This window comes from Dromiciops gliroides, chromosome 2 (genome assembly GCF_019393635.1).
Source record: "Dromiciops gliroides isolate mDroGli1 chromosome 2, mDroGli1.pri, whole genome shotgun sequence".
In the NCBI taxonomy this organism is placed as follows: Eukaryota; Metazoa; Chordata; class Mammalia; order Microbiotheria; family Microbiotheriidae; genus Dromiciops; species Dromiciops gliroides.
Window position 1 is genome coordinate 475,830,458 of NC_057862.1, and position 24,808 is coordinate 475,855,265.

At 37.7% G+C, this 24,808-nt stretch overlaps 1 protein-coding gene across 1 annotated transcript in view; it reads left to right on the forward strand.

The window, feature by feature from the left end:
- LCLAT1 (lysocardiolipin acyltransferase 1) overlaps window positions 1-24,808 on the forward strand; it is a 134,171-nt gene that overhangs the window by 39,736 nt on the left and 69,627 nt on the right. The window contains exon 3 of the mRNA XM_043983738.1: window positions 10,897-11,095. Within this exon, the coding sequence (XP_043839673.1) occupies window positions 10,897-11,095 (199 nt within the window). The remainder of the gene's footprint in view (window positions 1-10,896; window positions 11,096-24,808) is intronic.

Sequence of the window (24,808 nt, forward strand, 5' to 3'; positions counted from 1 at the left end):
TCTTACAATATTGCTGTTACTTTACATCAGCTTATTAAGTCCAGGTTTTACTGAGAGCATCTTGCTCATCATTATAGCACAATAGTATTCCATCACAATCGCACACCACAGTTTGTTCAGCCATTCCCCTATTGATGGAGATCCCCATAATTTCCCATTATTTGCTACTAGAAAATAGCTGCTATAAATATTTTTGTACATAGAGGTCCTTTTTCTTTTTGTTTTTTATCTCTTTTTGGATGCAGACCTAATAGTGTTATTACTAGGTCAAAGGGTATGCATGATTTTGTAGCCCTTTGGGCATAGTTCCAAATTGCTCTAATAGAATAGTCAAATCAGTTCACAACCCTACCAACAATGGACTAATGTCTCATTTTTCTCACATTCCCTTCAACATTTGTCATTTTACTTTTCTGTTCCATTAGGCAATCTCATAGGTAAGAAGTAAGTACTTCAGAATTTTTTTAGTTTGCATTTTTCCAATCAGTAATTTAGAGCATTTTTTCATATGGCTATAGATAACTTTGATTATTTTATCTGAAAACTGTTCATATTTTTTGATCATTTATCAATTGGGAAATGGCTCTTATTTCTACAAATATAACTCAGTTCTCTATGTGTTTGAGAAATGAGGTCTTTTTCATAGAAACTTGCTTCAATATTTTTCCCCCCACAGTTATAATTGTTAACTGTATTTCCCTCCATCCTATTCACCCATTTTTTCTTTTTTCTTTCCTTTCACCCTGTCCCTCCTTGGAAGTGTTTTTCTTCTGACTATTGTCTCCCTCAATCTGCCCTTCCTTCTATCATTCCCCCTTCCCTTCTCTTATCCCTTTCCAATCCTACTTTCCTGTAGGGTAATATAGATTTCTATCTCCAATTGAGTATATATGTGTTTTTTTTGTTTTTTTTTTTTAGTGAGGCAGTTGAGGTTAAGTGACTTGCCCAGGGTCACACAGTGTTAAGGGTCTGAGGCCGGATTTGAACTCAGATACTCCTGAATCCAGGGCTAGTGCTCTATCCACTGAGCCACCTAGCTGCCCCGAGTATATATGTTATTCCATCTTTGAGCTGATTCCAGTGAGAGTAAGGTTCACTTACTCTCCCTTACCTCCTCCATCTTCCCCTCCACTGTAAAAGCTTTTTCTTGCCACATTTGTGTGAGATAATTTGGCCCATTCTACCTTTTCCTTTCTCCTAGTGCATTCCTCTCTTATCCCTTAATTTTATGTTTTAAAAATATCATCCCTTCACATTTTTCACATCTGTGTCCTCTATATATATTTCTTCTAACTTCCCTAATAATGAGAAAGTTCTTAAGGAGTTATAAGTATTATTTTTCCTTGTAAGAATGTAAACAGTTTAACCTTGTTAAGTCCTTTATGATTTCTCTTTTCTGTTTACCTTTTTCTGCTTCTCTTAGAGAGTCTTGTATTTGAAAGTCAGATTTTTTATTTATTTTTATTTTATTCAGGTCTTTTCATCAAGAATGCCTGAAAGTCCTCCTTTCATTGAACTCCCATTTTTTCCCCTGAAGTATTATATCAGTTTTTCTGGATAGATGATTCTTGGTTATAATCCTAGTCCATTTATCCTCTGGATTATGATATTCCAAGACCTCTGATCCTTTAATGTAGAAACTAAAATCTTGTGTTATCCTGACTGTGGCTCTACAGTATTTGAATTGTTTCTCTTTGGGTGCTTGCAGTATTTTCTCCTTGACTTGGGAGCCCTGGAATTTAGCTTTAATATTCCTGGAAGTTTTCATTTTGGGATCTCTTTCAGGAGGTGATAGGTGGATTCTTTCAATTTCTATTTTACCTCCTGGTTCTAGAATATCAAGGTGATTTTTCTTGATAATTTCTTGAAAGATGATGTTTGGGTTCATTTTTTGATTGTAGTTTTAATGTAGTTCAATAATTTAAAAATTTTAAATTATCTCTCCTGGATCTATTTTCCAGGTCAGTTGTTTTTCCAATGAGATATTTCACATTCATTCTTTTGGTTTTGTTTTGTTTCTTGATTTCTCATAATGTCATTAGCTTCTGCTTGCTCAGTTCTAGTTTTTTTTTTTTCAGTTCTAGTTTTTAAGGAATTATTTTTTTCATTTAGCTTTTGTACCCACCCTTTTCCATTTGTCCAATTCTACTTTTTAAGGAATTTTCTTTCTTCAGTGAATTTTTGTGATTCTTTTTCCACTTGGCCAATTCTGCTTTTCAAGGCATTCTTCTTCTTATTGGCTTTTTGAACTTCTTTTACCATTTGGCCTAGTCTGTTTTTTAAGGTGGTGTTTTCTTCAGTATTTTCTTTGTGTCTCTTTTACCAAGCCTTTGACTTTTTTTCATGATTTTCTTACTTCATTCTCATTTCTCTTCCCGGTTTTCCTCTGCCTCTTTACTTTATTTCCATATTCTTTTTGAACCCTTCCCTGACCTGAAACCAATTCACATTTTTCTTGGAGACTGTGTTATCTTCTTCTGAGGGTGTGTTTTGATCTTCCTTGTCACCATAGTCACTTTCTATTGTCAGAATTTTTTCTGTTTGCTTATTTCCCAAGCCTATTTCTTGCCTTTTACCTCTTTATTAAAGTAGGGCTCTGCTGCCAGGGTGGAAGGCACACTGTCCCCAGCCTCAGGGGTTTTATGAGACTGTTTTCAGAGGCATTTCTAGGGACCTGTAAGTTTTCAGTTCTTGCCAGGTGGTAAGGAGAAGTGTGTTTACTACTCTCCTGGCCTGTGCTCTGATCTTTGAGCAAACACAAAAATTCTTTTCTGCCCTGGAACTGTGATGAGGGCCTCTGCTCCACTGCTTCCACAAGTTTTGCTGTGTTAATGTTCCTCCTTGCCCTGGGACTGCCACCCAGGACTGCAACCCATGTCTGGACTAAATTCTTTCCTTCCTTCCTTCCTTCCTTCCTTCCTTCCTTCCTTCCTTCCTTCCTTCCTTCCTTCCTTCCTTCCTTCCTTCCTTCCTTCCTTCCTTCCTTCCTTCCTTCCTTCCTTCCTTCCTTCCTTCCTTCCTTCCTTCCTTCCTTCCTTCCTTCCTTCCTTCTTTCCTTCCTCCCTCCCTCCCTCCCTCCCTCCTTCCCTCCCTCCCTCCTTCCCTCCCTCCCTCCCTCCTTCCCTCCCTTTCTCTCTCTCTCTCTCTCTGTTAAATGACTTGCCTAGGGTCACATAGCTAGTAATGTTGGAGGCCAGATCCATACTCAGGTCCTCCTGACTGCAGGGCTGGTGCTTTATCCACTGTGCCACCTACCTTCCCTCCTGTCCAGTCTTCTTAAAGACCAAATTACCTCTGCCTGAGTTCCTGTGACTTGTTCTTCAGCACTTGCTTACAGAACATCTACATAGCTGGCCTCTTACCTGTTTTCTGATACCAGACTCTCCAAATGCTGTAGTCCATCCATCTACTAGAACATATACTCATAGAATATCCTTGTGCCTGATGCCTATCTTATTATGAACTTCTTAATTTTGGGGGGGACTTTGCCTCTTGCATCATTCCCCACCTTCTCTCCAGCACACATGCTGCTGAATGAAGATGGAGAAAATCATGTAAACATTCTGATCTGCTCCACAACAAATTTATGTTACGTAACCTCAACTGGGCCCTCACTGTTGCTAGGCAATCTTATTCTAGCTACCTTATCAATTCACTATCCTTTTCTACACACTGGCTTTTCCAAACCTTTCCATCCCTCCTCAAACTTACCATGGCCCCTCCACCCTCTACCCTCTCACCTGAGATCTTTGCCTTATTTTACCAAAAAAATTGAAGCTACTTGCTGAGAACTTCCTCTCCTCCCCTCTTCCTCATCTTCCATTACTCAGATGTTTTCTGCCACTTTCTCCTCTTTTATCCCTATCTCACATAATGAAGTAACTTTACTTACCAAGGTTAACCCCTCTATGTGTTCAAGTGATCCCATTTGATCCCATCTCCTCTGCCAGATTGCCTTCTCTGTCATCCCCACTCTATCACTTATTTTCAATATCTTCCTGTCTACTGCCTTATTTCCTATTGCTTGTAAACTTGCTTATGTCTTCCCCATCCTTAAAAATCCTTCTATCGATCTTTCTATCCTAACTAACTTTCATCCTTTGTCTCTTCTATTATATGTAGCAAAACTTCTTTGAAAAGCCATGTACAGTAGATGCCTCCACTTTCTCTCCTCGCACTTTCTTCTTAATCTCTTACAATCTGGTTTCTGACCTTATCATTCCACCGAAACTGTCCTTTTCAAAGTTGCCAATGGTCTCTTAGTTGCCAAATCCATTGGCTTTTTCTCAGTTCTAATTCCCCTTTTCCTCTCTGCAGTTTTTGACACTGTCATTCACTCTTCCTTGACATTCTCTTCTTTCTAGGTTCTTAGGATACCATCCTCCCCTCATTTCCCTCCTATCAGTCTGACCACTCCTTCTCTGTTTCCTTTGTTGGATCCCCATCCAGATTATACTCTCTAATCATAGGTGTCCTTCAGGCTTCTGTTCTGGACCCTCTTCTTCCTCTATTCTACTTCACTTGGTGATCCTGTCAGCTCCCATGGATTTAATTACTACCTCTATGCTGATGATTCTCAGATCTATCTATCCTGCCCCAACCTCTCTGCTGATCTCCAATTTTGCATCTCCAGTTGCCTTTCAGACATCACAAACAGTAGTTGTGCAGTAGACGTCTTAAACTCAACATGTCCAAAACATTGTCTTTCCCCTTAAATACTCCACTTTCCCTATTATTACTTTAGAGAGCAACACTCTCTTCCCACTCCCTTAGGTTCACAACCTAGGTATTGTCTTAGACTCCTCACTATCTCCCACTGCCTCATATCTAATCTATTGTCAAGGCTTGTTGATTTCATCATTGCAACATCTCTCCTATACCCCTTTCTCTCCCCTTATACTTCCACCACTCTTGTGCAACCCCATCTCACCTCATACCTTGATTATTACAATAGCCTGCAGGTAGGTCTGCCTGCCTTGTTTTTTCCCACTCCAGTCCATCTTCCATTCAGCCACTAAAGCGATTTTCCTAAAATGCAGGCCTGATTATCTCTCTCCCCACCCCCCAATTTGATAAACTCCAGTGCCTCCCTATCACCTCTAGGCTCAAATACAAAATTCTGTTTGGCATTCAAAGCCCTTTATAATCCCCCTACCCCCCCCCCACCTTTTTAATCTTCTTAGACCTTACTTCCTGACATGTATTCTTTGATCCAGGGACACTGACCTTTTGCTTGTTCCATGAACGAGACACTCCATCTTTCAGCTCTGGACATTTTCTCTGGCTGTCTCTCATGCCTGGAATACTCTTTCCTCCTCTGCTCTGACTGTTGACATCCTTGGCTTCCTTTAAGTCCCAACTAAAATAACATCTATAGGAAGCCTTTTCCAGCCCCTCCCCCCCCTTTTTTTTTTTGCAGGGCAGTGAGGGTTAAATGACTTGCCTAGCGTCATACAGCTAGTAAGTGTAAAGTGTCTGAGGTCGGATTTGAACTTAAGTCCTCCTGATCCAGGGGCAGTGTTCTATCCACTGCGCCACCTAGCTGCCCCTCCAACCCTTTTAAAAAAATTAATTCCAGTGCCTTTCTTCTGTTAATTGTTTCCTATTTATCATATATATATATGTGTGTGTGTGTATGTGTGTGTATACATATACACACATATATATATGTATGTATGCATGTATGTCTATATCTTGCTTTGTGTATATTGTTTCCATGTTGTCTCCCCTATTCAATTATAAACTCCTTGAGGGCAAGGACTATCTTTTGTCTCTTTTTGTATCCCCAGCACTTAGCATAGTGACTGACAAATAAAGGTGCATAATAAATGTTTGATTGATTGCTGTATGCTATTCTAGGCCCCAGTTTTTTCATAATCTGTCCCTTTTTATGACCAGTTAAGTCCCAATTCCACATAATATGTTCCCATAGACCGTATCTTAAAAACAAATGTGAAAATCCTGGCCAGAGATATCTTACAACTGTGTTGGTTCCTTTGTCTGCTTTGTTTGGACATAGAAACCACACAATGGGTAGGTAAAGTTGATGGGAAATGAAACATGTGCCTTTATGTTTCAACATTAAATAAATAGGATGATAATATAGCAGTATGGGAAAAAAGGCTCTCTAGATAGTGTTTAATCAGACTGAACACTACTGACTCAGCAGGAGACTCTAGACTACTCTAGAACAAAAAGGTGTTTTGGTATTTTAAAGATTTCTATCACATTGGTTACATGAGCTTCTCTGTTAATCTAAAGAAACTAATTCCATATTAAAGGTTCTGTGTAGGTTCTTTCTGAACTAATGAACTTATCCTGACACTACCTCTGTGATTGACAGATAACTTAAACCTCTCTATGTCATAGTTTCTTTATCTGTAAAATGAAGAGGTTAGAATCAGGGGCCTCTAAGTTCCTTTCCAGCTCTAAATCAGTGATCATGTGAAGGTATAAGTCAAATGAATAAGAGAACAGTAAATTTTTTTTTACTCCTTTAAAATTTGCACCCTCAGGGGAAGCTAGGTGGCACAGTGGATAAAGCACTGACCCTGGATTCAGGAGGACCTGAGTTCAAATTTGGCCTCAGACACTTGACACTTACTAGCTGTGTGACCCTGGGCAAGTCACTTAACTCTCGCCCTGCAAAAAAAAAAAAAGAATTGTACCCTCCCCCCCAACTGATTTTAGAGTTCTTAAAAATCTTTTTCTCTGTAACATGTATTTGTTATTCTGACCTTAGGCCTAAAAATGATACTGAATAGAAGTTATCCTCTGTCATATTAACAGTGATGAATGTGAAGTTTAAATCTATGCTGTCAAAAGGGTTCTATAACCTTGTATTGGTTTATTCCTGTGACATTGGGAAGAGTGACTGCTACACTAGCTCATATAGACTAATCTCTTTCTGTGGCATCGTTTAAAACCTAGCATCTTAAACTATGGGTCATGACCCCACTTGGGGTCATGTAACTGAATGTGGGGGGTCACAAAAAATTTGGCAACAGTAAAAGGTCATGTATACCTATTTTATATACCTGTATATCAAGAATCATGTGAAAATTTCTTGGGCAAAAAGGGGTGTGAGTGGAAAAAGTTTAAGAAGCGCCCTGATTTAAGATATGCTTGGAACTGTCTTTTGAGTTTCTTTTATACTAAAATTGGCTTGTCCTTCAGGGCTGTGGGAAACAGAGGATAAGTCTGGTAGGCCTAGCAGCCTGGTAGTTTTTGTTTTATTATTTGTTTCAAGCCATAATTCAAATTCAGTAAAGGAAATTCAAAAAAAAGATATAGACTGTATATGTAACTGGAGACCTAACTAGCTTCTTGAATGTGTGTAGGTCAAAGAGTGAATCACAGAAACAGTAAATTATTTTAAAGATCATGAGAGTGGTATGCATTGGTGGGGGCTATGGGAAAATAGACCAACATACTGTTTGTTTCTGGAGCTGGGAGTTGTTTTAAGCATTCTGGAAAACAGTTTGAGATTATGTGAGTAAAGTCACTACACTGTTCATATTCTTTTGTCCCAGCAGTCCACTATAGTACATATATACTGCAAGGAGGGAGGTCAAAGATAACCTTTTTTCTATACTAAAATATACATAGCAGCATTTTTATTTTTATGGTAGCAAAAACCTGGGAACAAATTGAGTAGTCACTGAGGGGAATGGTTAGACAAATTGTGTGGTATGCAAATGTGAAGGAATATTATTATTTTTTGTTTGTTTTTGTGAGGCAGTTGGGGTTAAGTGACTTGCCCAGGGTCACACAGCTAGTACGTGTCAAAGGGTCTGAGGCCGGATTTGAACTCAGGTACTCCTGAATCCAAGGCCAGTGCTCTTTCCACTGTGCCACCTAGCTGCCCCTAGTGATGGAATATTATTGTGCCATAATAAGTTCGAATATGAGAAATTCAGAGAAACATGAGAAGAGCAGAGACCAAAACAAAGTAAAATAGCCAGAGTTATGAGAACATGACACAGAGGGATTACAGTGTTTAAATCAAAATAACACTAACAGGCAGGTGGATTCTGAGGGTTGTGATGGCATTTTTCTCCTATATAGCAAATACTAAGGTGCACTTCCCATTTCTTGGGTGGGGTAAAAGTACAGTGTTGGATTTACTCTTTCAAGCAGTCACTTTGTTGGTTAGTTTTATTTGAATGTTTTTCTTTGTCCTGTGGGGGACATACCAGTTTCCTATAATGTAGGGACAAAAGGATAAATATTTTTTTTAAAGTGTGAGAATTATTAATAATGGTGTGTTTTTGGGACTCAGAGACCCTCCCTCCTGCCGCCCCCTCCCACCCCCCCAGCTGGTTTTGTGGGCCAGCCAGTCAGGAGAATTTCAAAAGAAATGCAGATTGACCTTCCTGACTAACTAAAGGAAGTTAACCTAAGACCACCCTCAAGTCATGCCAATCAATGGACTTGAATGTTACTGGCCAATTAGCTTGGATCAAGGTGCAGTGACCCACCTCTACCTGAGACAGGTTAAAAACCCTCTAGAGGGGTTGCTTCCTCTCTTTTTGCAAGCTCTTCCCTCTCCCACAGTGCCCTCTGACTCTTGCTCTCTATCCTAGGTAACCATGTGCTCTCACTTTCTCTAACATTTAGTGTGCTTTAATAAATGCTTAATGCCCAAAACTGGTGCATTAGCCTCTAATTTCTAAATAACAATATATTAGAAACCCCAGCTAAATTCCCTAAAACTTGGGACAGAGATAGGCATCCCCATAATAATTTCAAACAACACAAAAGAAACATCATTTTTATACCCTGTATATCAGAAATTTCATGTAAAGTCTATACCTGAGAACTAGGTGTGAGAATTAGAGATTTGTAATCTTAAAGTCTTTGACTGTGCTTAATTATAACCAAGAACATCCAAGTAAACTTGGTGAAATTAGGTAACTTCTTATAGGAGTGAGGGCCATTTAGCTTTCTAGGTACTATGTGAAATTGAGACTGGTAATAAATTTGAGAAACAACAAAATCTACTCCTAGGTTATATTACAGGAAGGAGCCAAAGGACTGGATTGTATGTTTATTCCAAGAGAATGTAAACCTGAATAAGGATTGCTTTATTCTTTATACTTGTATCCCTGTTGCCTAGCACAGTGCCTGGCTTATAACAGACACTTAATAAATGCTTGTTGTTTGAGTGATTGATTGATTTGAGAAACATTTGAAAGAAATTGAAGATGTTCAGTACAGATAAGGGTGGGGGAATACATTGGACAGTCATGTAGAAGAGTACAGTAGTACTTTATTTTAACCTCCCATATCTGTCTTCATTTTAAATGAGGACTCTTCTATGGTAGTAAGGAGGGATCTGGAAAACAATGTAGGATAGAAGAAAGGCACTCTGATGGATTGGTAGGGAAATCATTAGGTGAATAAAAGCTAGTGTAGACATGGCTGATTTCTAGGACTGGTTGATGAAGTCACAGAGACTAGAGAGCATGTTCAGTGATCAGAAATTTGTTCAGTTTGACTAGAATTAAAAGTTTGTGTGTTGGAGAGGGAAAGGGGATACTCCTGGAAAGGCAGACTGTTGTGGGCCTTGACTGCTAAGCGAAGGAGCATGGACTTTATTTGCTGGGCACCAGGGATCCACTAATGATTTTTGAGCAGAGGAATGACAACACCAGAACTGAGTTGTATAAGGAAGAGACAGACACTCACTCTGCCTTATTTTGTTGATACACATTTTGATCTGGAACTCTCATTACTTGAAAATCATGTCACCACAGATGATCTTTGCCCTTGCTTTCACTCTCGTATCTTTTTTTTCTTTCTTTCTTTTTTTTTTTTTTTTTAGTAAGGCAATTGGGGTTAAGTGACTTGTCCAGGGTCACACAGCTAGTAAGTGTTAAGTGTCTGAGGCCGGATTTGAACTCAGGTACTCCTGAATCCAGGGCCGGTGCTCTATCCACTGCGCCATCTAGCTGCCCCACTCTCGTATCTTTTTTTCCTGGCATTAGCCAGTTGCCTTGACTGATAGAATCCCTTATAACTAGGTAAAAGTTAAACAACTTGTGTTTTTACATGTTAAGATAGTTTACTAAGTTTTGTAGAAGAGCCAAAAATATTAGTTAAAACAAGATTTTAAATACTTGTGGATTTAACTTCTAATCATGGACATAGGACTGAATTTCTAGTCAGAGAACCTGAGTTCACATCTTAGCTTTGGTCCTAATTGTTTGTGTGACCTTCAACAAGTCACCTTATCTTTCTAGGCCTCATTTTTCTCATCTGTAAAATGAAGCATTTGGACCATATGACATCTGAGGTCTCTTCTAGATCTATGTTATGATCCTATGAGCCCAATAATCTGAAGTTCATAATGCCTTGTCATAGCTAATATGTAATTGGCCCAAAACATCCAGTAGAGGAAAGTAAGATTTATAGGTTTAGGAAACTGAAGTTAAAGTTAAATAACTTCAAGATGATAGTTATTGCAAGGGGCTGGAATGAGTGTAATCTAGGTCTCTTTCCTATCCATTAAATGTTTTTGTTTTTTTTTTCCTTTTAGAGGGAGGGAGCTGTCTATATTTATTAGACTTAAGTTGTTTATGGTTATGATGTTATGAAGATAAATATGTGCTTTTGAGTTATCCTAAAGAATTATTATATTATTTTAACATATCCCTATTTTTAGTTATTACCTACATTTCCTTTTTTTCAGCTTTTTTATTCTGAACTTAAAAACACTAAGCATTTTCATATATGCTGTAATAAAAGGAGGTTGTATGTGGTACTGAATCTCTGTATAGCTTGCTTTTCTTTTTAATTATATAAAAAGTTCAACATGAAAATTTCAAAGCTGTCCTGTTTATTTGTGATTCCTTCTGGTGTGAAGTCATGATTTTGAATTGGCTTTTTTCTTAGGCATTGCTGGAGACCATATTTCGTGTAAAAGTGATTATAACAGGTGATGCCTTTGTTCCTGGGGAAAGAAGTGTTATTATTATGAACCACCGGACAAGAATGGATTGGATGTTTCTGTGGAATTGCCTGATGCGATATAGCTACCTCAGACTAGAGAAAATCTGCCTCAAATCCAGTCTCAAAAGTGTTCCTGGTTTTGGTAAGTTGTTCACATATTTTATTAAAATAAATAATGTGTGTGGTTGGCAAATATGTAATAATATTCCCTTGTGATAGCTTCATTTGATAGTAAGTCCCATTTAGGTTTTAAGACCTTTACTGTTTTCCTTGACAAATACAGAAATATTTTTTAGACTCTTTCCATAGCATATTGTGGCTACAAGATAACTTTTTATTGTCTTAAATAAATCTTTAAACAGTGATAGAGTAAAGAATTACTCTAAGTAGTTGCTTGGGTGACCAGTATTGTATAGAATATCCATCAACCATGCTTTAACTACTTTCTACATTTCCATTTGTATAATATGGTGGCTAGAAACTAGTCTAGGCAGATAAAGCCCTTAAAATCTACTATAGTAATATAAAATAGTCTTCAGCAATAAATTGAATGTCAAGTGTATTTTAGAGTTATTTTTGTTTTGTTTTACACAGTGTTACTGTTTTAGATTGAGTCACACTATTCTAGGAATGTTCACAGAAAACTTTTTTTTTTAAACTTCAGGAAAGGACATTGAATATTAAGTATAGCCCTTTTTTTTGGGGGGGGGGGGCGGTACTTAAAAGCAATCAGTTTGAAAAGCAAACAAAAAGTACCAAGCCCAATGATTGCTATACACTGCAATCTCTATTAGTTTCTACTCACCTTACCTTTATATTCCCACTGTTCAATACCATTCTGAAAATTTTACTACCTAAAGCAAATCATGCATGGCCTTGTTGATAATGTACTGAAATTTTGGTTAATGTTTGGCCAGATGCCATTTTCATAGTAGGTAAAGAAACTTTTCTATAGAGATGTATTGTTGTAGTTGTCTCCAGGTTTTCTATATTATTTCCCCCTTCATCACTTGGGTTGGAAGGCAAAAGTACCTTTTTCTCACATACATTGCTTATGGGAAGAAAGGGGTTGCATTTCCATGAGCATATTATTATTTTTGTTGTTGTTTGCCTTTACCATATTCATGTTACAATAAATATTGTTCTTCTCTTTCTGCTCCCTTCACAGCGTCAGTTCATATGAGTCTTGCCAGACTTTTCTGAAAGCTCTTCATCATTTGCCCCATCCCCTTCATCATTTCTTTTCTTTTCTTTTTTTTTTCTTTTTTTGCAGGGCAGTTAGGGTTAAGTGACTTGCCCAGGGTCACACAGCTAGTAAGTGTCAAGTGTCTGAGGCTGGATTTGAGCTCAGGTACTCCTGACTGACTACAGGGCTGGTGCTCTATCCACTGCGCCACCTAGCTGCCCCCTCTTCATCATTTCTTATAGCACAGCAGTATTTCATCAAATCATATACCACAGCTTATTAAGCCATTCCTCAATTGATGGATATCCTCTCAGTTTGCACTTCTTTGCTAACACAAAAAAAGCTGCTATAAATTTGTTCATATGGGTCCTTTTCTTCTTTGATCTCTTTGTGATGTGGATCTTGTTGTGGTTTAGTTAGGGCAAAGGGTACACAGTTGAATGTTTTTTTTGGCATAGTTCCAAATTGCTTTCCAGAATTCATGGATCAGATCACAGTTTTACCAATAGATATTCAGCGTGTTAATGAGAGCAATGAGTACTGAGTCCTAACTCTTAGATATGTAAATAGAATCTCATCACTTTACACAGCATATTTGGGTTTCTTATCCCACAGTGTCTTCTGAAGTGACAAAGAACAACAGTTATTGAGGAAGCTGTACAGAATAACTATTCAATTGCCATAAAACACACTGTTTATAACTTTGGTAAGCCTTTTTGCTCTGAATAACCATCATTGAGAGACCTACATAAAGGTATATAAGTAAGCATAACGCAGTATCACTATTGTGAAGTACAAACTCATGTCTTACTGACAGTGAAATTTTTAAATATTAAAACTTTTGTGTAAGTTGCCTAGGATATTGACCAGTGTAGGGGCCCTAACACTTTCTGTCAGCTTTCATGGTGCATCAGTGATCTTAAGAACACACTGTATACCTGGAAAAAAGTCTAAGAAAAATACAAACTTCTTCAGATTTTTCCAAATGAGGTTTGCTGATATTGTATCTCTGGTGCCATAATTATAAAAAAAATTTGAATACCATTTTATGCTCCATGGTGATGTAAAACCAAACCACTAAACCCAAAATAGAATTGCATGTGAGCAGCCCAGATGTGGCATTATTGCTAAAGCACTGTTGTGAGGAAAGAACTGGATTAGAGCCAGAAGATTTGAGATTGATTTCTAACTCCTCCCCTTATTGTTTTTGTGAAACTTCTCTAAGCCTTGGTTTCCTTATATATAAAATGCATGCTTTGGACGAGAGGTTACTAGGTTCATTCCAAATCCAAATGAACTCTTCTTACTTGAAATGCCATATGATACTGTCATCAGGGTATTTGTGTATGTACTTAATATGAGGAAAAATGAAGAGGAAAGAAGAGTCCCAACATCCTGCAGTTATGAGGAATTTCAGTGGATATGTTGACAGTGATGAGGGTCTATAAAAAATATCATTGTGGTATTAGTGGAATTAGATATACCTGTGGTCTACTCTTCACTTTGTTCCAACTGTCTTCTAATCATCAGGAATTCTTATCTTCCAGTTATCTAATAATAAGATGATATTGTACTCAAGCCCTAAGTGAAGTTTCTTATTAGTTAAAATCATTGTTTTGCAGCAGTAACTTTAAAAAATCCTCTTTTTAGGTTGTGCTGTGTACATGGAAATGTTCTCTTTAAAAAAAAAAAGATTACTGCTCTTACATATAGTCCTGAATAGTAAACGACTCCTTGATATGTTCCAAATTTTTAGTAATAATGCCAAGTCCGGAATCATCTATTAAGCACTTATTATATACCAGACATCATGCTAAATGCTGGGATTCAAATAGAAGCAATAAAAAAAAAGACCGTCCATCTTCTTGAGGAGCTGACATTCTAATAGGGGAAGACAGTGCATAAAAGGAAGTTGATGATGGTGGAGGTAAGGTGAAAGAGACGATATCTTCTTTTCTGGTAGAAAAAGAAGTCCATAGAATCAGGAGCAGGTCTACAGGAGAGTGAAAAATGAACATGGCTGGTCTAGAGGCTATTAAAATGGAAGTTATGGGGGGAAATAACCAGTTAAAAGAAGGGGACACAGGTGGAGAGATCTTCCAGAATGAGAAGGCTTCAGGGTTGGAGAGATCTGCATGGATTAGAAGACTGCTGGTAAAAGCAGATTTCAGTGTAAAATGACTGCCAAGGTACAGGTGACTTGAACATGTTTGTAGTCATATGGAAAAGAGTCATTAGAAAGAGAAAAATGGAAGATTTGTTAAGAGTGGATGATGAAAGAATCATGAAGAATATTTTCAAGGGTAGGTGAAGCTAGTAAGTAGCCCTATCAGAGTGGGAGTGCCTTTTCCTCTGTCAAATGGTTTTAACTTTTTCAGGAATTGCTGTATGGTTGGAGGCTTAAGGAGAAGGATAAAGTTTTAGAACATTCTCTGGGGAATGAGACAGTGATGGTATACAGAATCATTTAATTTTGGGGGGGGGATTTCTGATTGATTTTATTATAAAGCATGCTTTATAGTGTAGTGTTGTTTTGTATCAGTCTAATATTCCACAATTATTTCTTCAGAAATGGGTATACTATAATACTCACATAAGGCATTGCAGAAAGGTTTTTTTTTTTTGTTTTGTTATTGCCTATACTTCTATTTTTGTTGTTGTTGTTTTTTATTCTGAATAAAATTTTATTTTCCAAAATATATGTAAAAACAAAATTTTAACATCAATTTTTTAAAAACTTTGTGTTCCAACTTCTCTTCCCCCGTCCATTCCCACCCCCCCACCCACAAGAACTCAAGCAATTCAAAATAAGTTATACATGAGTAGTCATGGAAAAATTCCCATATTAGCTAGTTGTGAGAGAAAACAGTCAAAAAACCCAAAACTTCAGATTTAAGAATTGTTAAAGAGGAAATGAAAAAAAAAATTTTTAATGTGTTTCCATCTGTTTTCAGATACTATCAGTTCTTTCTCTGCAATCTTCATAAGTCTTTCAGGGTTATATTGAATCATTGCCTTGCTGAAAATAACCACATGCTTCCCAGCATTGGATCATCCCCGACTATTGCTGTTATTTTGTATACAGTACATTTCACTCAGCTTCAGTTCATATAGTTCTTTCCAGGTTTTTCTGATAGTATCCTGTTCATAATAACCTTTATATAGTACCTTAAGCTTGACAGAGAATTTTCTTCATAAAAGCCCAGCAAAATAGGTACCATACATTTTGCCATTATAATCAATCATCATAACTATTTTCCTCTATCCCACTCCCTTCCCATGACATTTACTCTATCTTCTTTTTACCTATTCCTCCTCAGAGGTGTTTTACTTCTGACTATCCTCTCCCTCACTCTGCACTCCCCCTTTTCACCCTTCCTTCCTTATCGTCTTCCCCTCCTATTTTCCTGCAGGGTTAAATAGATTGCTCCTCCCAATTGGGTATGAAAGCTATTCCCTCCATGAGTCCACTCCAATGAGATCAGGGTCCCTGAGCTAATTCTGTGTTCTAACTTTTTCTTCCTCCTTCCCTCCTCAACCCTCCCTATGAGATCAAGCAGTTCAATATGTCATACTGGTGCAGTAATGCAGAACATCTTCATCTTCCTTGAAAGTGTTTTGCTTTTTACTGCTCTCTCCCCCAATCTGCCCTTTCCTCCTTCCCTTCTCCCCCACCCTTTTCTCCCTCCTCCCCACTCAGGGCAAAAATATATTACTATACCTACCTGAGTATGTATGTTAGTCCTTCTTTGTGCCAATTCTGATGATATTAAGGTTCATTCACTCCCCAACTCCTTCCCCCTCTTCTTCTCTCCTCCATAAGCTTTCTTCTTGTTTCCTTCATGTGAACTACCTCTCCCCAGACCATCTCTCCCCTTCTCCCTCCCCCAGTTTATTCCTCCTACACCTCAACTCTATTTTAATGATGTCATCATGGATTAGTTAGGTGGCACAGTGGACAAAGCACCAGCCCTGGAGCCAGGAGGCCCCAAGCCCAAATCCAGCCCCAGACATAAGACACCCCACCCTGTTTGCCCCACAAAGAACAAAACATAAATGCTTTACAGATATCATCCCTTCATATTCATCTCAGCCCTGTCTTCTGTGAATTTCTTGTGAAGACTTTTTTTGTTTTGTTTTGTTTTTTGGTGAGACAGTTGGGGTTAAGTGACTTGCCTAGGGTCACACAGCTAGTAATTGTCGAGTGTCTGAGGTCACATCTGAACTCAGGTTCTCCTGAGTCCAGGGCCAGTGCTCAATCCACTGCGCCACCCAGCTGCCCCTGAATTTCTTACCGAGATAGTTCTTATGATTTCAAAGTATTATCTTCCCATGTAGGAATGTAAACAGTTTGATCTTTTAATATCCCTCATGAAGTCTTTTTCCTGTTTACCTTTTTATGCTTCTCCAGGATCTTGTATTTGAAAGTCAAATTTTCTATTCAGTTCAGGTCTTTTCATCACAAATGCTTGAAAGACCTTTTTCTCATTGAAATTCCATTTTTGTCTTTGAAAGATTATACTCAGTTTTGCTGGGTACATGATTTTTGGCTGCAGTCCCAGTTCCTTTGCCCTCTGGAATATCATATTCCATGCCCTTCGGTCCTTTCATGTAGAAGCTGCTAGCTCTTGCTTTATCCTTATTGGAGCTCTACGGTATTTGAATTTCTTTTTTCTAGCTGCTTGCAGTATTTTCTCCTTGACCTGGGCGTTCTGGAATTTGGCTATAATATTCCTGGAGGTTTTCCTTTTGGGATCTCTTTCAGGAGGTGATTGGTGGATTCTTTCAATTTCTATTTTAGCTTCTGCTTCTAGAATATCAGGGCAATTTTCCCTCACAATCTCTTGGAGGATGGTATCTAAACTTTTGTTTTGGTCATGGTTTTCAGGTAGTCCAATGATTTTCAAATTATCTCTCCTAGATTTATTTTCCAGGTCAGCTGTTTTTCCAAGGAGATATTTCACATTGCCCTCTATTTTTTCATTCAATTGGATTTGCTTTACTGTGTCTTGGTTTCTCATAAGGTCACTAGCTTTCATTTGTTCAATCCTAATTCTTAGGTAGTTATTTTCATCAGACAGTTTTTTAATCTCTTTTTCCATTTGGCTTTTCAAACTGTTGACTTTTTTCTCATGACTCTCCTGCATTGCTCTCATTTCCCTTTCCATTCTTTCCTCCTTTTCTCTACATCTTCTTTCTATTTCTCCTACTTTCTCTTCAAAGTCCCTTTTGAGAGCTTCTGTGGCCTGAGACCAGTTCATATTTTTCTTGGAAGCTTTGGATGTTAGAGCTTTGACCCTGTTTTATTATCTTCTTCTGAGGTTGTATTGTGGTCTACCTTACCCCCAAAGAAGTTTTCGATGGTCTTCTGCTTTCTCTACCTGCTCTTCCTGGCTTACTATTTCTTGTCTTTTAACTCCTTAAAGTGTGGCACTGTTTCCAGGACACACTGTTCAAGCTACAGCTGCCCACCCACAGAATCATTTTTGAGCAGCATTGTATTTATATCCAATAAAGTGAAATTTTGTGACTTTGTCCTGTGATGTTTGTTATTCACAATAGAAATGTATAAAATGGGGCAGCTAGGTGGCACAGTGGATAAAGCACCAGCCCTGGATTCAGGAGGATCTGGGTTCAAATCCATGCTCAGACACTTGACACTTACTAGCTGTGTAACCTTGGGAAGTCACTTAAACCTCATTGCTCTGCAAAAAAAAAAAATGTCTTGAAAGGAGACTCAAAAATAAATGTATAAAATGGAGAAAGGCTGTTAGTCCCCAATGAAGTTTACCAGGTTAGGAGTGGCAGAGGACCTATAGCCAAGTGTATTGAGTGGGGGGTCTAGTCTAGTGGTTAGTGAGTGGTTATGGTGGGATAGGGTGCTAATGCTGTTCACAGAGGCAGATGAAGCCAGAATTAAACGTGATTTAGTAGGTAGGGGGACAGAAACTGGAGATCATGATGAAGGCAGTTTTTTTTTTTTTTAAATTAGAACTAAGAGAGAGGGATTAGGATATCATAGAGAATGTATGTTTGACAGTAAGGTTATTGGAGGCATGGTTTCATTAGATGGTGAGCGTTAAGGTATGGCAATACTGATATATACCTGATCAAGTAGAGAATTAGGGTCATGAAAAGTCAATGAGAAGGATGAAGAATTTTATGTTCAGAATGTTAGTGGAGTCATTAATATGATATCATATGATATCTTAAGATATCAAAGATGACGCAAGGAATAAGTTGGAAATAAAGACTGTGAATCAGGTGCTAAAGTCATTGAAAAATGTGGAAGGGTGACATATAGGTCACTCTCAAAGAAACAAGGAAGGAGAAAAAGAATAGCATGGACTTTGGTGGAAAGGTTTTATATTACTGAGAAACAAATGCAAAGTATTTCACAAATTTCTCATATTGTAGTCAAGATGAAGTGATGTGGGCTAAATGGTAGTAAAATTAGGTCAATTTGGAATTGTTCAGTTGATTTTGAGTGAATAGATGCAAAGAATAGTTTTTTTGTTTGTTTGTTTTTGTGTTTGTTTTTGGTGAGGCAATTGGGGTTAAGTGACTTGCCCAGGGTCACATAGCTAGTAAGTGTCAAGGGTCTGAGACAGGATTTGAACCTTGGTCCTCCTGAATCCAGGGCAGGTGCTCTATCCAGTGTGCCAACTAGCTGCCCCAAAGAATAGTTTTTAATTAGTCATAATTGTGGGAGGGAAGTCTGTTCAGGAAAGTCTGTAGTAGAAAAACCTAGGTATCTATTTTGTGCTAACATTTTTATTATTTCTGACTTAGGTATATCATCTGTGCCTCACCTATCACAGTTGTAGATGACAGGAAGCTAGGAGTAAAGATTAGGAGTAGAGATAAGTAATATTCTGGATGACAACATCCAATAAGAGCTAAACAGGCTAGACCAGTAGGCTGAGTCTAATCAGATAACATTTGATAGGGACAAATGCTTAAAATCTTACCCTTGGGCTTAAAAAAAAACCAACTTCACAGGTACCAGAAGGGAGAGGCACAATTTGACAGCTGTTCAATTGAAGCATATCTGTGTTGGGGATTTTGTGTGTGTGTGTGTGTGTGTGTGTGTGTGTGTGTGAGAGAGAGTGTGTGAGAGAGAGAGAGAGAATTATGAGATCAAAGCTAATGCTATCTCAGACTGCATTGCAAGCAAGACAGAGGTGGTTGTCCTAATATATTTTGTGCCCGGCAGTCAACATCTGGAACATTGTATTCAGTTTTAAGAGACACATTTTAGGAAAGGCATTGGTAGCACCAGAGTATCCAAAGGAAATTGGCTGGGATGATAAAAGGAACTTGATTCATTCCATTTAAGCATAGGTTAAACAGGAACTTAAAAAAAACACAAATTTTTTCTCTCTTAAAATCTATACTGTACCCCAATTTAACAATATCGCCAAAACCCTCCAAAGCAACATATAACTCAAAAAATATATAAATTTCAAAATAATACTTTCATTAAATATATAATATTTGAATAATGCTATATGGATAATATGTTAATACATTAAAATTCATATATAACAGAATTCATAAACATGCAAACGTGAGCAAAACAAATTCCCACATTAAGTTCATCACTTCTCTGGCAGAAGGTGAGTGGTATGCTTCATCTTCAGTCTTCTGGATTCATGGTTTATCATTGTATTGATCAGAGTTGTTGAGTCTTTCAAAGTTGTTTCTCCTCTATAATATTGCTGTGATATATAAATTTGCTCTGCATTGGTTATAGAAGTCTTCTCGGTTAACTCTGAAACTATCCAATTTAACATTTCTTATAGGACAGTAATATTACATGTATAGGCCATACTTGACTTAGCCAATCCATGATTGATTCCCTTTTAGTCTTTGATTTTTTTTTTTTACCTCTTTCTTTTTTCTTCTCTCTTTCATGTGGTTGTTTATATCTTGAATTTGTTCCTTTGAAAATTGCCTGCTTATATCTTGTGACCATTTATCTGTTAGGAAATGGCTTATTGTCTTATAAATTTGACTGAATGTTTTCATTGGCTTCCTCCGTATCTGGAATGCCTACCTCCTCATCTCTGTTACCTGGCTTCCCTTGGCTTCCTTTAGGTCTCAGCTAAAATCCCACTTCGGCAAGAAACTTTCCCCGTCTCTCTTAATGCTAGTGCCTTTCTTCTGAAATTACTTCCAGTATACTCTGTATATATGTTGTTTGCACATAGGTATTCACAGGTTATCTCATTTTTTCCCTTTCTTTGTGTATGGAGCAAACTGCCTCAGTTTACCCAAATAACTCGAGGAGACCACCAAGTCAAGCAGAGACAGATTTATTACATCCTCATGAGGACGGGCAAAACCCAATTACACATTGAAGTCTTGCAAAGATATGCCCAATCCTCTAGGTTTTTATAGTAATCTTGAAAAGGACTGTCCCCACATACACCTAGGGTGGATGAGCTCACAATCTAACATCCAATCCTGTCTCACCCAGGGTGCGTATGGAGACATGCATACGTGTTCCAGGGACAAGGGAGAAAAGGGGAGGGGGAACAAGGTCAAACCAAAGGAAAAGGAAACAGGGGAGTGAGAGTCAGATGTTTCACATCTCACAGTTCCCACTGACTCCCCTCTCCAGGCCCCTGTCTCTAAAGATAAGGATGACAGGGTTAAAATTTATCTTTGGCTATGTTGGGAAGAAAAGAATAATCCATTGTTGGGACCCCAAGGCCAAGGGGATTCTGCTCTGAGAAAAAGAGACAATGTTACTTAACATCTGGTCTCAACTCAATGGCTGCATTCTGTGCCTAGTCCCATCCTTTCTTCTTGAGTCCCGAGTATTGAATTGGTGGGCAAACTCCCTGACCCACTGACTGGGGTTCTGACACATGATAGATTGCAGACAAAACTAATATGTAGCTGACAAGTGGGGAGACTGAGCAGAAGTAAAAATACTGTTAATTGGCAATAAAACTTAAAGGAGACAGTGAGAATTTTGACAAGCAATAAACTTCTAACAAACTATACTGGGGCAGGTCTGGGTACCTTCCAGACCCCATGGTCAGAGTTTAATCTGACTCAAATCCATAATCATATCATACAATCCTCCATTTTTCTTTTATGCTCAGAGAGCATATTCTGGATTTGAGTCACTGTCATTGAGCCCTTCAGCCATGCAGGATTTCAGCCCATCAGTCCAAGTCCAACTCATCACCAGTCTCTCCTTCGTGAAGTTTCAGAATCAGGGTCTTTAATCTTTTCTCAGTGAACTGCTGAGTCACCATCAGCTGCATCTGTTGAACTGCACGTTGTATCAAACCTATAAAGCAAGGGACTAAACAGGGACAAATATAAGGAGAACTCCAAAATTACAAATGAATACCTAATCCTGTCCCATAGGCATCTTTCAGGAGGTAAATTGGGGTCTAATTAATTATCCCAATATACCATATACATGTCAATAACTACCAATATTATAACAACAAATATGATTTAAAAACCTCTTTATAATTTCAGTGATGTGCTCCCAGTGTCCATTCACTTAGCAATTTTCATCTTTGACCTCAGGTACCCCTATTAGAACCTTTTACAAAGCAAATTTAAATAGCAAATACAACTGTTTCCCAACTTTATCCAAGGAAAGAGTAATCTCTAATTGACCTCTTCTAGGCCTGAGTATCCCCAACTAGACTCAGGCCCACCAGGCTACCACTACATTTCCCCACCCCTCCTTCCAATAGCTAAGGAAAAAGAGGGCGAAGATCTCTTCTTCTGTAACTGCTTCCAGCTGAATATGTGTGTAGAGCTGACAGTGGAAGGTGCAGAAATCCTTGCAGGCCTGGTCCAGATGATGAAGGGGGTATATAGTCTGGAATTGCTAACATAAAATTGAAAGCCTTGAGCCTAGATAAAACAAACTATCAAGAGGTTAAAGAGACAAAGACAAAAAATTTTTAAAGACAACAATAGGGAAAAGGGGCAAACCAAAAGAGTGAATCCAGGAACCCCCAGATCCTGCATCAGGAGCGAAAAGCTGTTCACAAATGTCCTTCATCCAGTGAAAGGTGTCATGAATGCCCCGTGCTGTTCAAAGCTTTACCTAGTTCTGTATCTGACAGACATTATTAACAACAAGTCAAAGGGTTACCACTATCTTGCTACATGCAAGCCATATAATCTAAATGTTTCAAAATGCCACTGATGGCAGAACCCTTAAATTTTTCCAAATTACATCTATATCCATTTCACTTTATTTCTCCAAAAGTTTTCACTCAATTGTTTAAGATGTAATCCTCACATAAAACTTAGGTTACAAAATACCTTTGTAAGAAGATGACCACAAATGAACTTACATAAGAGTTACCAAGTTAACTTCAATTCTAATAAAAGACTTAGGATGACATTTAACCAATTAATTTCAAAACAGTGCATGTCAAATAAGTTGTCCATAATAAACCATGTTTGTATTACAGGACATGCTCTATAGACAGATATTATTTCTACATTACACAATAAACTTATATAACAAAACATTCTATATTTTACTCTTCTCTGTTTTCTTGAAACAGACTTGAGATGTCTCTGGTTCAATTTCTAACATGCATAACTAATAACAGACAGATGACAAGGCTAAATGCTTATACATTCTAGTTGTTCAGATTCTGAAAGGGACTAGAATTTCTAAGGCAAATAGCTTAAATCTTAAACCTGCATCTCACCCAGATGTTACAGTATTAATCTAGGGATGAAGAGACAATATTGTGTTCGTGCTTATCAAGTGACATGATTATAGGAACTTGCCACAAAAGAAAAAGAACAAAGCTCTGGGGGAAAGGTACTTTCCCAACTCCCAGTAGAAGTTTTGTGGACAACCAATGCAATATGCCAGACCTAAAATCAGCCAGGTGGGAAAGTTTGCATTCCATATGTAATATTCGGGGAAACCGAGTCAGGAGACACCTACCTCAGCCTTTGCCAAACAGTCGGTCTCCCATCCTTTCCCAAGAGAACTCCACCTGCAGTGCACACATGTAAAACCCCTATAGGGTTGCTGGTATCATGAATCATATGGCTCACCATTCCTTGATAGTAATAACTGGAGTCAAACTCAGAGCAATAATGATTAATAGTCCCATAACATCTTAAATAGCAAGTCCCAACAATCAGCACTAAAAGTGAATTCATTTCTCAAGGATCGCATATCCTAGACAGCAAGTATTAACTATACTTGTACTTAAATAGGTTTCTCTTTTCATCCATAGGTTAGCACTACACAAATGAATCTGCTTTGAGATGCTCAATAACAAGCAATGGTTGAAATAAGTGTAAGCAATCCCAAATTGCATACTGGGAACAAACTAGAAAATGCCCCACACAATAGCACATGGTAAAATGGGTTTAGATGTTAAACATAAGATACTGTCCTCAGAATTCCTCTAAACAATGGGAACATCTTTAAAGTGACAACTAGTTTGCATGTGTTTCTACACATGTTCTAATTCCAATTAAATAAAAACATAAGTAAACTTCAGATTCCCTATTAAGATGATACAAGATAGCTCATAAGTTACTTATTGTTCACTAACATGTCATACATGACAAGTTCAGGCACCAATTTAACTATTACTTAGCACCAATAAATCCAGATCAAAACAGCAAGATCTTTCTCATAACTTACAAATTATTTAGATGTTCTTGTATTAATTCAATAACCAATTAATTCAATGTTGCAATAACAAACTTCCACTTTGTCCATTCTCATAATAGAAATATATACCAAACCTTAAGAATAAAACTCAAATATTCAGATATTCAGGATTCCAGAAAAGCTTTTTCCATTAATTAACACAATTTCACAAATCACAGTAAGTTTGAACATGATTGTTATCAATATCAAATCACCATTGCAACAAATTAGCTTAACTTTATCTCTGCTCCCCTTCTCTCTCATCTAAAGTGTTTGCAGTGGGGAGGAATTTCAGCTTCTTCCAAACCAAAGAGGAAATATTCAAATAACCCGTTCCAATCATAATAACAAATTTTACTAGGCCCCTTTTTAAATCCTCTCATTATCTCTTGTTGTAGTTGTAGTTGTTCTTTCAAACTACAGTATACCAGATCACAATACAACTTGAAGTAATCCAGCAGTTTCTTTTGCCGGTTTTTTTTTTCTTTATCTCTAGATTTCGTTTCTTCCTGTCCTTCAAGGTAAGAGACTGCACTAAGGATTTCAAGTCCCATCCCCCTCTAATACCAAATTACATTTCACAAAGAGATCCCATCAAGCTTCTAACTTTTAGAAAAAAAAAGCAAATCACTATACTTTACTGAGGATCTGTTGGATCTTAAAGCCTTAATATACAGCTAAGAATATTCTTACTATGCCCACTTCACAGAAAACCATTATCACATTCAATTAAATTCATAACCCAAAGTAATTTAGAGAGTCCAAATCTGACCATATCTCCAATACAATAAACTATTAAACTATTGGGCACTTTTCCTTTCCATATTACAAATCACCTTGAGGTAGTCAGCTTAAAGTTACACAAATAGAACAGTATATATTTCACTTAGAGTTAAATCAGAATTAATTCAATTAAACCCCAATTTATTTTCTGAACGATATCGTATAGAACCTCATTGATAATTTCATATTAGTATTAATTCATCCCATAATCA